This window comes from Haplochromis burtoni, unplaced genomic scaffold (genome assembly GCF_018398535.1).
Source record: "Haplochromis burtoni strain Fernald_Lab_line unplaced genomic scaffold, NCSU_Asbu1 Contig_26, whole genome shotgun sequence".
NCBI lineage: Eukaryota > Metazoa > Chordata > Actinopteri > Cichliformes > Cichlidae > Haplochromis > Haplochromis burtoni.
In genome coordinates, this window is record NW_024582387.1 from 773,086 (window position 1) to 787,614 (window position 14,529).

Sequence of the window (14,529 nt, forward strand, 5' to 3'; positions counted from 1 at the left end):
GGTTGTAAAAAGACCTTTCCTTATAGCATCTCTGTATAAACTTCTTGATTCTTTTTTCTAAAACATTTTCGTGAAAGAAAACAGTTCTTGTTAAAACATCTTCATTTAAAGAAAAAGAAAAAAAAGAATTTGGCATAGTGGCAGAAATTCATTGGCGTAAGAATCAGCTTTTATAGACAAACTCCACAGACGATCAGTTCAGCTCTTACCTCCAGAGTACGGACAATTTTTCAAATAGAAAAACAAAAACCCATGAATTCTGTTTTTTTAAAAAAAATGTTTTATTTCATTCAAAGTGACAGCGGTGGATTCAGGATTTTTATCTGTTGTTTCAATGCTTCTGTCAGTTTGGCCTCTATAAACGGACTGATAATCAGCAGGTTTGTTAAATGAAACTTGCATGACGAGCCGAATTAAAGCTATGGTACCACAGGCCGAACACGTTTGGTCACTTTGTACTAAATCTACAGCTCATGTACAGATGTTTATAATGGAATTACGAGCAGCTGACTAAGTGGATTTATCTGCACCTAGCAATGGAAATAAAACTCTACATTTGAAGACTGCAGAGAGTCATTGAGCACAACTTTGGATTTAAAGTCACAACAAACTCCTTTGTTAAAGGTGAGGAAGTAAACTTGTTTACAACAATCCAGCTCAGGACTCAGAAGGGCTGCTGCTCTGTCGTTTTCTGGCACATTAAAGCATTCCTCATCTGTGTAAACTGGATAATTTCCCAGGTAATTTGGCAGGAAGTTTCCTTCCCTTCCTGGACAAGGCAACAAAGGTTTAGATCTCAGCAGTGAATGGAAAAAGTTTAGAGCAAGCAGCAGATGTTTCATATTAACATTAAGGCTTCTGGCGATGCAGCAGTTGGATTTACAAGACACTGACTTGTTCCAGACAGATAAGGGTAAACGCTTCACTCAAGCTAACACCAATGACAGAGCAACATCCTCCAAATGAAAATTCAGCATTTGAATTTTTTGAGAAGTCCTCAGCCTGCTTGTGATTCTCAAAGGGTTGTTTTTTTTTTATTCCTCCATTAATGGTATCTGACTTTTGTTTTCCTTTCAGACAATAAAATAAATAAATTAAAAAAAATATCCTACCAACCTTGTACAGTTATACTTGGTAAAGAGGAGTGTTGGACAACATTGTATGAACATTTTTCTTTGGAGCAGATTGATCTTTTCACTGACCATCAGTCTCAGGGTGGTTTCACACTGGCTTATTTGTATATATGTCTACATTGTCACCACAAATATGCACATTTTTGTTGCATTAAAACAACCTGTTAACACGCCAACCTCATTACTACAGCAGGCTGTTTGTTTCTTATAACAGCCATTTTTTAAAGTACACATATGCACAGAATTACAAAGCAAACAGTTGCATTCATCAACTTGTGGTTTAAAAAGTACATCCAGTAGGGGGCAGATCAGAGACAAATTACAGACTCTTCATGACAACCTTAAGAAGTCCACTAAAAAAAAATAAACAAGATAAAAATGTTTTAGTATTAGATTTACCTCCTGCCCACGTCGATGATGGCACATGTGACCCAACTGTGTGAAGCCCAAAAGTTATGATTCGTCAGACTTTATATAAAAGACACAATAGTTTCTGTGACATCACCCACTGGTTTCTGGACAGTGCATCACACTGCATCCATTAGTCACCATTTTGTCTTGGTTAAGAATCTGCCTTTGTCGACATACTTCAAAGCTGCCATGCTCCTTTCACCCCCAATCTTTACAAAACCCACATGTTCTCAAGGAGAAACTACTCCTACTGTGATGACTGCTACTAATATAGAATTTCTTACTTAATGTCAAGAAGGAAACCCAAAGTAGAAATGCTTTTCTCTAAAGGCCACTTGAGGCTAGCTTCGAAATGAAATAAAATCACATGTAGGCAGCTGTAAGTGCCAAATTTGAATAACATGGCCTGATGTGCCTGATTGTACTATCAGGCAACCAAAAACGTCTGTGGTCCAATTTTGGTGAGCAAAAGTTTGCATGCATTTGGTTTTTGTTTCTCAGTCTGTTGCTTAACACGAATCTAAAGTCTAGTTAGTAACCAGGCTTGCAAACATCAGCTGGTAACTGTCATGTAATTAATATATCCTTAGTATCCTTATTTTCTTATTATATTGTTTTATGTACTTTAATAATGAAGGTTTGTAGAGAAAAGGCCACTTTTGACTCAAACTAAGTGCTCAGCCAGACTGAAAACAGGAAGTGTAGAGCTGTACAGCGTATTAATAAATGCAGGAAGCCAGACAGAAAAGAGAAACTTTGCCATATAAGCAATGGTTGTATTGAAACTGTGACGTGTAAAGTACCAAAATAATACCTATATGAGACAAAGTTTATGATTCTAATGTTAATGATCCTGCAACTGGCGTTTTGGGCTGTGCAGGGGTCTCTCTCTCCCGGAAGATGATTTAATAAAAAGAAATATAAATGTTTTAACACACTCTGAGTCGGTTTGCTCTGTTTTATCATGGGGACAAAAGAATCGGGGGGTTAATATTTGGTGTTTCCGCCCGGTTCGTTTGTGTCCCAATTTGAATTTCTTCTTAACATCAGGAGAGTTGACATTGAGACCAGATCAGCGGCTGCCGCTCAGAGATGAATTCTTCTCAGGCAGCGGCCCCAGTGTGGACATGGACTATGAGATGTTACGCTGCAAGTTTGATTTTCGGGAAAAGAGGTGCAAGCTGCTTCTTCATTGCATGTGTATTTTTATAGTCAGGTTTAATTCATGCATCCTTGCACTGAGCTGTGGATTCAAACTGTCTCACTTCTGATTCTTTCCAAAAATAATTTCACATGTAACAATTTGTGTATGTGTGTTTTCTATTCATTCACGTAATTGTTAGTTCATGTATTTATCTTTCTCTGTGGTGGACAATCCTAAACCTCCATGAGTTCAGCCTCCATTTTCAATCCAATTATATCCTGTACTCTCTCACTCAAACTCGTCCGGGCTTGACCTCTCACTGGTCCCTGTCCCTCTTCTCACAGTGTCCTGTGTGGCCTTCAAATCTCCAGCAAACACAGGCCCAACTCAGCTGTTTCTTCTTCTCTGTTAATCTTTCAGTCTTTTCTTGTAGGTTAACTCCCAGCATGGCAAATATCACGTCCAGTGCCTTCAAACAGTCATGTCACTTGTCAAGTTTGTGATTCAAAGCTCCATCAGTGGTATTCATACATGCTGCTGCTTGACCCTTCAGTGTTATAGGTCAGTTGCACTGACTTTTGCCTGCTGTTAACTCTTCAAGTTCACAGTGCTCAAACCCCAAAAAGAAGCACAGAGAACCATTGTTCCAGAAAATGTGTTTAGGGGATTAAAAGCTCGTAAGACATAGGTTAAATGTGAACATAAAAGATATGCACTACCTGTTAAAGGGGGCGAAGAAACCAGGCCTAAAGTTTAAAGATGAAACGGGTTAACTCTATAGAGGATGTTACCGAAGGTTGACAAAATAATCTAGGACCTTTTACCAGAAAAGCTACTTGTATCTGTTTGGAGTTTACAGTGTACACTGAGGGACGTCAGGAGTGGTTTTAAACTGGGATTGAAAGAACAATACAGTATCCACATCTGAACTGATATTACCTGTGATGTGCCAATATCAGCCCTCATATTTTCAATAACTAAGTTTAGGTTTCAAGTATCACCACATTTTGAGTATTTTTGTATTGACGTGCAACAGAAGGACTGGTTCTCCTGACTTTACTACTCCAATGAAGGTTGGATACAACAGGGGGTTATGTGCGTTGATTAGAAAACTAAAATCTCCCTATTTTGGATGAAATCAACTGCAAACCTTGAGACTGCAGCAGACTGCTGAATCACACAGGCTGAGAACCAAGACAGGACAGGAAGTTCCAAGTATCATTGGCTTACATTCTGAAAATGCAGAAGTAACAAGGCTTAAAAAGTTTGTCATGATCTTCTAGGTCAGGACGGTTTGTGTTAAAATTAGGATCAAATAAAATGGAGGGATTATAAATGATATACAATGCAAGAAATCTTATGTGGCCAAGTGAACACTTCCTTCACTTGGCCTCTTTCCACCATTTCTTCTTAAGGAAAAAGTGCTTTTATTTAAAAAAAAAAAAAAAAAAAAAAAAAAAAAAAAAGGTTATCCCTGCGTACCTATAAAATCCAATAAAAACAAAGATAGGATAAAATAAAGTTTGTGGTTGTTTCCAGCTCACAGCAAAGGTCTTTGTGGTCTATCCCAGCAGTTGCACACGTCAGGAAAGTTGGTTTTAGGTCTAGAAAAACAGACTGATCTTTTTGAATTGAGCTTTAACTTCTTTCAGCCAGCAAACGTTGGAAGAGGCAGGGGATCTCTAAATTAGATAAGCCTCACAGATGTGTCCACAGGTAATTCAGCTGTCTGAAAAAGCTTAACAACATTCATTAATCCAGCATTCCTGGATGTCTGACTCAAGGCAGTTGTGGTGACTGACAGAAAAAGTGCAGGAGTCTAATTTCTACCCAAAACAACAAATGTATGGTCTAAAAACTGGCTCAGATTTGGTTTTTGAGTGCCAGAGGACAGCCAGGTGTTTTGACGATCAGCCAGGTAGAGGTCAATTGAGTTTATGTGCCAGTCTGTCGTTGGTGCCTAGTTCTGTCTGCACGGATGTGGTTGTGTTGAGGTGTAGAGTGATCTTGCCTTCGTTGGCAAGGTGTTGGATGATCTGATTCTCAAAATCAGCGCTGTGGACGCCGGTCTTCTTGAAGGCTCCGGCAAACTGATTCTTCTCCCAGTAATGATGCCAGTTTCCTTGCTTGTCTGCACCATAACCAAACACTGACACCTGGACAGAGAGAAGGAAGCTATTTCATCAACCATGCATGACACACTGCTGACAGGTCATACTGATACTAAATACATCCCGCTTTTATACGCTTCATTTCATGTGTGACTTCTACCCTCACATATTAATTTTTGTGTGAATGCTGTAAGGCCCGGGTTCGAATCCCACTTATGGCAACATTATATCCAGTTAACAGTTCAACTTTTTTAACTCTTTTCAACACAAACTTCAGCTTCTTCACCCATTTCAGCAGAATTTTCAGCTTCTTCACCTCTTTTCACAACAAACTTCTGCTTCTTCACCTTTTTTCAGCACAATTCAGCTTCTTCTGCACAGTACTCATTTTTTCTCTCATCACATCTTTGTTTGGGACCGGAACTGGTTTGGCTCAGTGGGATGAGCAGCCGCCGTGAGACCCGGTAGCAAAGGTTCGAATCCTACCTGTGGCGGTTGCCGCACATCTTCTCCCGTTTGCCGTGCACTCTGCTTTCTTGACATTCTTCAGTCTACCCTTTCAAATACAACTGTCTTCAGCAGTTCAGCTTCTACCCCTCTTTTCAGCAGATAATTGTGCTTCTTCAGCTGTTTTTTAGCAGATTCCACTACACGGCATTCAAACTGCATTTTCGCAGGAAATGCAACTTTTTCTAGTCTTGGTTGTATTGCCATGACTTGCTAGTCTGGACATGCTACAATATTGTTTGGACTCGTCTGTTTTTGGTTAGTAACACATTATTTTGTGAATATACAAAAAAAAAGAAAAAGAAAAGAAAGAACAAATGTGGTTTTTCTCTCTACACCCAGTCTTTACTTTCCTCTTACCTGGTCACAGACATGCAGAGCAAAGACGATGGCCAGCATGCCGGTGGACGGGTAGCGACCATGATGCTCGTTCCAACGTTCATGAACATACTTAAAGAACACTGGGTTCACCACAACAACCTACACACACACGCGCACACACACACAAACACACACACACTTTGTTTAAAATGGACGTGTTTTACACAAGAGTATGTTTGCATTGCCCACAGTTCCAAAATAAGCCCCGTGTACTTACAAAAAGACTCTTGTTGCAACCCCTGAGTTTATCAGGGTAGATATGACAGAAAATAAGGAAATGTATAACAGGTCATGTTTGAACATCAAATGTAGTGGGGCATCTGTGTCCAGATCAGACCAGAAGTGTGTATTTCGTCATGTGTGGTTTCTGGTATAGACACTTCCTTCACTCTCACTCGTCTTAAAAAATAAAAATACTACAAAGATTTATTTGCTCATCTTTGTTCCCTTATTCTTTAGCAAATGCAATTTTAAAAATCTTGTAAATACCGGTAGATAAAACTAAGAACTAAAAATAGGAGCAGCAGCAAAAAAAAGAAAGAAAAAAGGGTGAAGCTGAAAGTAAAAATAGCAACAGAAAGCGCTGTAGAGAAAACTGAGATCAGTCGAGATTATAATTTACCTTGTCTTTATCAGCGTGCACTCTTGCTTTCACCCTCATGTAGGTCCTGAAAAAAAGACACACACAAACACTTACATACAGGTCATATATGTTTACAGTGTGTCATGTTTCTTTTTATCTTTTTGCATTCATGTATATTAGTGTATAAACATATGCAACTCTTACTTCTCTCTCTCTCTCCCTCTCTTATATATAAGAGATATATATCCTGGGATCCCTCCATAGGGGGTCCTTTGTCCCCTGGGGGGGAGAAAAAAAAGGGGCGTTTGTTTTAAAGTAGCTTTATCACTTTAGCTATGTCGGCTGCGTTTTGTTTACAGCACTTTATGCCCCATCTATTGAGCTTTTAAATAGCTGTCACAAAAACGATTTGCTGCAAATTGTGGATCACTTTCAGATGCAGGTCTCAAAAAATCTCCGTAAGATGGGATTTGAAAGCTTTAGTAGTGGACAAGTTGGTGGAAGCTGGTGTGATTCAAGCGCCTGTTTTGCCTGTGGTCTCTGGTGTGCCAAGCCAAGCTGCCGTAGTTGAGGAGAGCCATAAGAATGGTTCTTGTGGGGATGGCGAGGGGGATGAGCGGGGAAAAACGCCGCGCACGCTTCCTCGCTATGATCCATTCTCCTCTGGGAGTTCAGATGGCAGAGAAGGAGCTCGGCTGAAGGTGCGGCTGGCACGTCTCAAATTGGAGGCTGAGGAGAAGGTCCAGAACAGGCGGCCTCAGCTAGAGCTTGAAATAAGAAGGCTGGAGATAGAGGCAGACAAAGCCATTAGGCTGCGAAAGCTTGAGCTGGAGTCTCAGCCTCAAGCCTCATCTGTCTCTGCTGAAAATTCCGGCTCCACCTCCTCGTCCGCTTCTGCTTTTGATATCAGCAAGTGCATTTCTTTAGTGCCCACTTTTAGAGAAACTGAGGTTGATACATACTTTGCAGCATTTGAGAGTATCGCTGGCGCATTGCAGTGGCCTAGTGATATTTGGCCTCTTTTGTTGCAGTGCAAACTGTCCGGCAAAGCCCAAGAGGTGGTGGCTGCGCTTTCTTTAAAGGACAGTTTAGACTACGCGTGTGTTAAAACAGCTGTTTTGCAGGCATATGAGTTAGTCCCCGAAGCCTATAGGCAGAGGTTTCGCCAAAGAAAATGCCGACCCAAACTTATGTGGAGTTTTCTAGAGAAAAGGGGATTCTCTTTGATAAGTGGTGCGTTGCTTCAAAAGTAGGTGACTATGACGCTCTGCGTGAGTTACTATTGTTGGAGGAGTTTAAGAAATATTTTCCTGAGCACATTGTGCTATATTTAAATGAAAGTGACTTCTCTCGCATCTGCTGCTTCTTGTGCTCCTTGCTGATGAGTTTGTGCTCACTCATAAAGCCTCGTTTACTGGCAGTGAGAAGCCACGGGTTAGCGCTGTGCAACAGCCCCACACGGCTAAAGTGTCTGGGTCCAGGGAAACCCGCGAATGTTTTTACTGTCATAAAACTGGACATGTGATTGCTGACTGTTTAGCCTTAAAACGCAAAACATCAAATGCTCAGCAACCCAAAGGGGTGGGTTTTGTGAAAGCTGAGGGCCTGTAATGAGGTGCCGGACCCCTGTTTTGAACCATTCATTTTTGATGGCTCAGTATCGCTAACCGACAATCCCTCTGATTTAAAACCTGTGCGTGTTTTAGGGACACTGGAGGTTCTCAGACTGTCATCCTCTCGAGTGTTTTACCTTTTTCTGCTGAAAGTGAATGTGGTTTTAATTCTGTTCTACGGGGGACTTGTTGATTTGAATAGACTGTGCAGACTGTCCCTCCTGCCTTTGCACCTTTGTTTTGAGTAGGTTTTTATCTAACCCTCTGGGCTCATATTTATATATAGCCAAACAGCCCCCTAGTTCTTGTTCTCTTGAAATTCTTTGTAGTCTATCACTCTTTTAACTCTCTCTCCCCATCAACCCTCTGCTTACTCTGCTCCACCACCACAACCATCTAGAGCGGTCTCCAACCCCCGGGCCGGTACCGGACTGTGAGTTGTTTGGTACCGGGCCACGAAAGTTGAGGCTCAGGTTTGAAATTGATGGTTTTCAGGGTTTTTATTGTTAACTCTGTTTCCCTGGGTATTTTTCCCCATGTTGTAGTTGTGTGTCTTATTTTGAAAGAAATATTTATGCGTTACCATAGCAACCAGAGAGCATTAAGGGGCAGAGAGAAGGATGTTACTCTCAATGTTGTTGGCGCATTTCAGAAGGACGCTGCTAATAAAGTTACACAATTACACAGTGAATTTGCATTTATTATTATATTTACCAAATGCCACCGTTTTTTCTTGGTCATTTTATTTTGTTGTATATATCAGCGACACTTTAAAGGCCGGTCTGTGAAAATACTGACATTAAATCCGTGGCGCAAAAAAAAGTTGGGGACTGCTGGTCTAGACTCCAGGAGTTTAATTTTAGATTTATTTTAAAATAAACTTTTCCCTCTTACATCAAATAATCTCTCCTGTCTGATATGTTTTTTGATGTCTTTTTGATGGATGCATGAGATAATGAGCATACTTGTTTTTTTTACATATCGTACATTTTGACTGTTCCGGTGGACAGCGCACTGGTCAGCCACTCCAGGTCTCTCAGTTTGAATGGCAGCAGGATGAGGCTGGTACCATTACTGATGTCCACTGCACTCTCTGGGTACAGGAAGTGATGCGTCGTCCGACGACCGACATCTTCCTCAAACCCTTTAGTCACCGCCTTGTTCATCCTGAAGAAAAAAAACATAAGGAGGGTGAGGGCTGTGTGCGCGCGATTGTGTGTGTGTGTGTGTGTGTGTGTGCGCATGTACCGGAACACGAAGCCATGAGAATCAATGAGTGCACCGTGTCCAGAATGCCGTAAGTTGCCAGAGTTGCCAACCACTGCACAACTACGGCAACGTGAGGGCACGGGCTCCAAGTCTATAGAGGGTGGGGATATGACCTGGAACATCTTTGAGATCACTTCCTCCAAGGACTGATCGTTACCGGCCCGTTGAAGACTCTGTGGAAGAGCAGACAAACATTTTTTTTTCTGTTTAACACACTTATACTCAAGTAAAACATTTGCATAATGAGTCACGTTAAAAATTCTTAAACTTCCAGTGTCAAAAGGCTTGTTATTGGTGCTTATCTCTGTTTTTCATGACAGTAAAATAATTTTTAGTTAAATAATTTCTTAATTTTAAAAAAGAAGCAGGCAAAAGAGTACTGACACCCTACACACACACACACACACACACACACACACACACACACACACACACACACACACACACACACACACACATACACACACACACAGAGTTTACTGCCTTCTGTGGCCCAGACTAATTATGTTAGCAGCATTACTGGCCTCCTCTTTTTAATCTACTAATGGTTTCTGCAGCAGGAGTTCACCTCTCTAAATGCAGGAAAAAGACTCAGACATTTGTCTTCTCATGCAAACTGCAGCCAGTCTCCACAAGGACAAATTCAGGCTTCTGAAAATACAAAACTTCATAACTGTTCTTGACTATTTACTGCAACATCATCCAGTATGTTACAAAATATCTGTTGGTCTTTCAATTTAAGACAATGCCCAGAGATTAAGCTGATTTGCTGTTGAGTCATTTCCCCTTTGAAGTAGGGCTGCTCGATTATGGCAAAAATGATAATCACGATTATTTTCACTGAAATTGAGATCACGATTATTTGACGATACTTGTATTATTTTTTTTACATGCTGTAGTGCCATTTGTGGGAGCATTTCAAGTTGCTATACATCAATACAACTGTTATAGCCCATATTTTAATAATATGTATGCATTAAGTCCATAGTAACTACATTAATTGCAAAAAAGTGCAATAAACTACAAAAAAATTGAAAATCGTTTTTGTTTTGTTTTTTTACATATATTTCTACTTGGAGAAATTTAAGAGGTTTATCCCTCAAAACTTTAAATACAAAAAAGTTGCAAAAAATAGTTTACAACAACAGGAAATTTATTTTGAGTGTCTTCATAGTTTTATTTTGGAGATACACAATTTTTATATACTGCAGGAAAAACAAAAAAACAATCCTATGATGCAAATTTGCAAAGAAAACAGCAGGTGCATCAAAATAAACTATTTCCAGCAGTGCAATTCGAGTTCTAAGCATCCCAGAAACTATTCAGAAAAGTCAAACATGACTTATAAAAACACCAGTATAGGCTTTTAAGGCCTACAAGTAAAAAACTACATTTTCCGCGAAAATGACGTCACTTCCGGTTTCGGGCAGGAAATGCGATAGTTCGCGTTGACGTCTTTTTCAATGTGGGAAGTGTTACGAACAGCTGATCGGATCGGCAAAGCGTGTTTCTGGAATATTATGTTTTTGTTCCTGCAAGCGCTTTTTATGCAATTTTTGCAAAGCTTTATGTGGAAGGAAACCGTGACCGAGGACAAGCTGATGGCATAAGATGTAAGTACAACTCCTCTGGTTTCATATGGAAAAAAATTTATTGTGCTAGCTTAGCGGTTCAGGTTCTACAGGAATTTAAAAATAGTTACACAAAACGAGCGTGCTGCTCTGACCGGCTTTAAAGGGTTAACAATAACAATGTATTGAATAATGACTTTAAAAAATAATATAAAATAGTGTGCAAATACTGATAACAGTGAAAATGTTTGCAATATAAGAAATAAATGAACAATATGAACTTTGCAGTGTTGCTCTGTGGTGCAGCTACTACACCATAGCAAAGTTTACACACTGTGTCTACTTGATCCACGTCTGACTCCGCGAACCCATAATGTTTCCACACCACTGAAGTTTTTTTTTTTTTACCTCTCTTTTCAACCAATGGCAGTCACTCTCCTCTCCAAATAACTTCTGCTTAGCTTTCCGAGCTTCCCTCAGGTCCTCTTAATCGCGTGTTCGAAATGCAGAGCAGTGCGCTCGATTTGCCACACGGAGCAGCGCGAGAGTAAAGCATGAGGGAGGGGCTAATAATCGGCTCAGTCATTTTTAATGATCGTTGAAAGCCCAGATCGTAATCGTGATTAAAATTCGATTAATTGAGCAGCCCTACTTTGAAGGCTGCAATGATTTCCTGTGAATCTTCTTTGTTCATAAACTAAAGCAAAGGAAATAAAGGGAAAAACTGTAAATGACTTGGTAATTATTTACTTACTTGCAATAAAAGCCATTTACTGTAAAAAACAAAAAAAATCGCCTTGTTTATTTATTTATGTAGTTTAAAAACAAAAGTTGAATTAACAAATGATGCATTACTTTGAAGACAGTACTGTGGCTTAAGTAGACATTACTAATACTGCTGTACTATTTTAATAAAAAAACATTGATAATTCAGGGTAAGTTTATAATTTGGACATTACATTACCATTTGCAAAAAACTCTTGTTTTATTCACTATTCACAGAAAGTGTTTTGGATTTAGAGTTTAAGTAAACAAAGCAGTCACTGCCACTGGAGTTAGTGACCCTGCTGGCCATTAAAAAGCCACAGTTCTGCTTTTCACATTTCCTGGTTAAAAAGGAACAATCATTCAAAAGAAAGGAAACTTAAAGGGAAAGGAGCTTAAACAGCTTGTTTCAGACCGACCTTCAGACCTTTGGGGGCTACACTAAGGTGGAGTATTAGATAAATAAGGATCATTTTTTAAAAGTGAATCTTGCAAAACTATCTAGTCCAAGAATAAAAATGTAGAGTTGGAAATAATGACAATAGGTCCCCTTTAATAAAATCTGAACTATCACTACATTTTGTCCTTACCAGCCACCATTGAAGTGCATCAGAGTCAAAATTATTGCCGGTCTCTTTGATGATGGGCTGCTGTTTAGCGTCGTAGCGCTGGCTGAACCATTTCGACCCATTGTTGTCTGAAATACAGGCATCAGAGCAGCCACACAGCCTGAAAGAGTACAAAACACAGGTGTAAGACCAGGGTATTAGTGGATATGCAGGGTTACAAGTGTTACATGTCATACTTAGCGTTTTTCATAAGCTGCTCCTGAATCACCATCTCTTCCTCCTCCTCGTCAATTTCTTCCTCAACCATCTCTTCCTCGGTGGGAATTTGTTCAGGTTTCAGGTAAGGAGGTGCCTGACCTGAAATTGGGCCTGTGAATTCAGCTGCTGGAAACAGAAAAAAGTTCAGGCCGTGTGGATCAATACTTAAAAAACAACAACAACAACAACAAAAAACAAACAAACATTCATTTCTCACACCCGCTCTTCACCTGTCATCCTGCCACTGGACGTGCTGTGGCCTCTGGGCGGAGCTGCAGGCTGCAACAGGAAATACCTCCTCTGAATGCTCTGGCTGGCAATCATGAGGAAGAGGATGGCAGCGATCACCAAGGCAACACAAGCCTTCCTCCTAACAATCATTGCTGCACTATCGGTGTTCAGCAGGAAGGGCGTGTTCTTGAGCTGTCAATTGACCAGCTATGTCAGCATAGTGGGAATGTGTCACCTGCTGTCATCTGGACTTTTTCCTTTGTTCTGTCACGACACCACTCAGCTTTTCCTCCATTAAGGCTGAGACCGGTGTTGCTTTCTGATTGGTAGATACAAGATCTATTGTTGGAGACACAGTGAATATTGCATCATTAATAATAAACTAAATATGTGAAACATGTATTTTCTTTTTTGCATTCTTTGCATTGCAACTCAGCAGTGTTTAAATACCTTAAAAACCACTGCAGAACTGATTAAAGATTACATAAAAATCTGATACTGACAAATCAGCCACTGGCAATCACACTCTCTGGGGCCCAGTATCAATCTATATTCAGATCATTTGAAAAACCTTAAGCAAACAAATCGCAGTGCATTTCTGTTTATTCATAAAAAGCCAAATATAGATAAAAAAAAATATCATAAAACCAGGGGAATATCTGGAAACTGATCATCTGTGACATATTATAAAATTATTATTAGTTCATTCAAACCTTGGAAAAAAAGAAAGCATTCAGCTGCTCTCCCTCACTCTGATAACAGAGTCGTGCTAATTCTTGTTTTGCTCTGCTGCCATGGTGAACTCGGCGTAAGCAGCACTTAAAACAAATTTTCCACCTGCCTCACCTTGCAATTCACTAAGGTGAAAGCTGCTGCCAAGAGGGAGTACCCTCTAGCGTTACAGCCCAAAAGAGCTGAGTACATCACCGATAGGAGAAGTTCCTCTCTGAACGACAAACAGGAGCAACACAACCAGTGAGCTAGTCGGTAGCTCATTGGTAGCTTACTCCCCCCACCCAGACCCCCCAAAATGTAGTTTTGATGTCATCACTGATGCTGATAAAGGGGAAGGCTGAGTTTCAGCCACAGGCGCAGCGCCACTCTCTTAAAAAAATACAGAAAGATTTTTACCGAATGGAGTCATCCTCTTACTCCCACTCACCTCCACACCTCCCCTCTCCTCCTGCAGGAATGTATCCGTGCACACAGAACTCAGCCTGTGAATCCCAATCAGATCTGGAATCAGTACAGCTTCTCCTGTTTCAGCTCTCAATGTAAATCTCCCTCTCACTGTGTGTGTGTGTCTCTATGCACGAACACACTCAGTCTGACCTGTCAGCTAACCTGTGTCAGTGTGTGATTCTTCACTACTATTTATGTAAATCGGCTATCACACAGTTTTCTACACAGTATCCGTTTGATCTGGTTTAACACACATGTGCACTTTACAATCTTTGCTTTACAAATTTACAAATCAAATGAGAAAAAGTTCTCATTTGATTTGTAAATGTTTTCCAACTGACATTCGTCAGTCCAATAAATGATGATAGGTACTCAGGTACTTTTTGATGGGCGAAGCAATGTAATCATGCACGGACTGACTTGCTTGTTTAGAATCTACAAGTTTTTTGGAGGGAATGTTTTACATTCTTTAGTTGTTTGTTTTAGAACAGCCTTTTTCCCGCAGCACGCCATGTTATAAATACCCACGAAGAAAACAGCGGCCGTTACAACCTATTTCTAAAAATGTACAATTTCATGCATCGGTTAAAACACTGGACTCCAGGTACATGACGCCCAGCTGAAAACACTTCACGCAAGTCGAGCTGCCCGAGATTCACAGAATTTACAGAAAATGTTAAATTTTTGTGATTTATATCATTGTCAGGACAATAAATGTCTTATATCGGGATATGAGATTTTGGTCATAGCGCCCTATATCCATATGATATATTCTGTATTTATACAGTGGCTTGCAAAAGT

General features: G+C 40.2%; 1 protein-coding gene across 3 annotated transcripts in view; it reads right to left on the bottom strand.

Moving 5' to 3' along the window:
- Positions 1–270: 270 nt before the first annotated feature.
- st3gal8 (ST3 beta-galactoside alpha-2,3-sialyltransferase 8) overlaps positions 271–14,529 on the bottom strand; it is a 28,012-nt gene continuing 13,753 nt past the window's right edge. The window contains exons 1-9 of one of the 3 annotated variants that reach the window (XM_042218975.1): positions 13,709–14,293; positions 12,546–12,885; positions 12,294–12,441; positions 12,079–12,217; positions 9,132–9,325; positions 8,871–9,050; positions 6,310–6,355; positions 5,667–5,786; positions 271–4,844 (exon numbers count right to left, since the gene is read on the bottom strand). In XM_042218975.1, the coding sequence (XP_042074909.1) occupies positions 4,614–4,844; positions 5,667–5,786; positions 6,310–6,355; positions 8,871–9,050; positions 9,132–9,325; positions 12,079–12,217; positions 12,294–12,441; positions 12,546–12,696 (1,209 nt within the window). In that variant the 5' untranslated portion in view covers positions 12,697–12,885; positions 13,709–14,293 and the 3' untranslated portion in view covers positions 271–4,613. Of the gene's footprint in view, positions 4,845–5,666; positions 5,787–6,309; positions 6,356–8,870; positions 9,051–9,131; positions 9,326–12,078; positions 12,218–12,293; positions 12,442–12,545; positions 12,886–13,708; positions 14,294–14,529 lie in introns of those variants that run through there. The other 2 variants (XM_005917813.2, XM_005917812.2) reach the window with 2 other exon arrangements.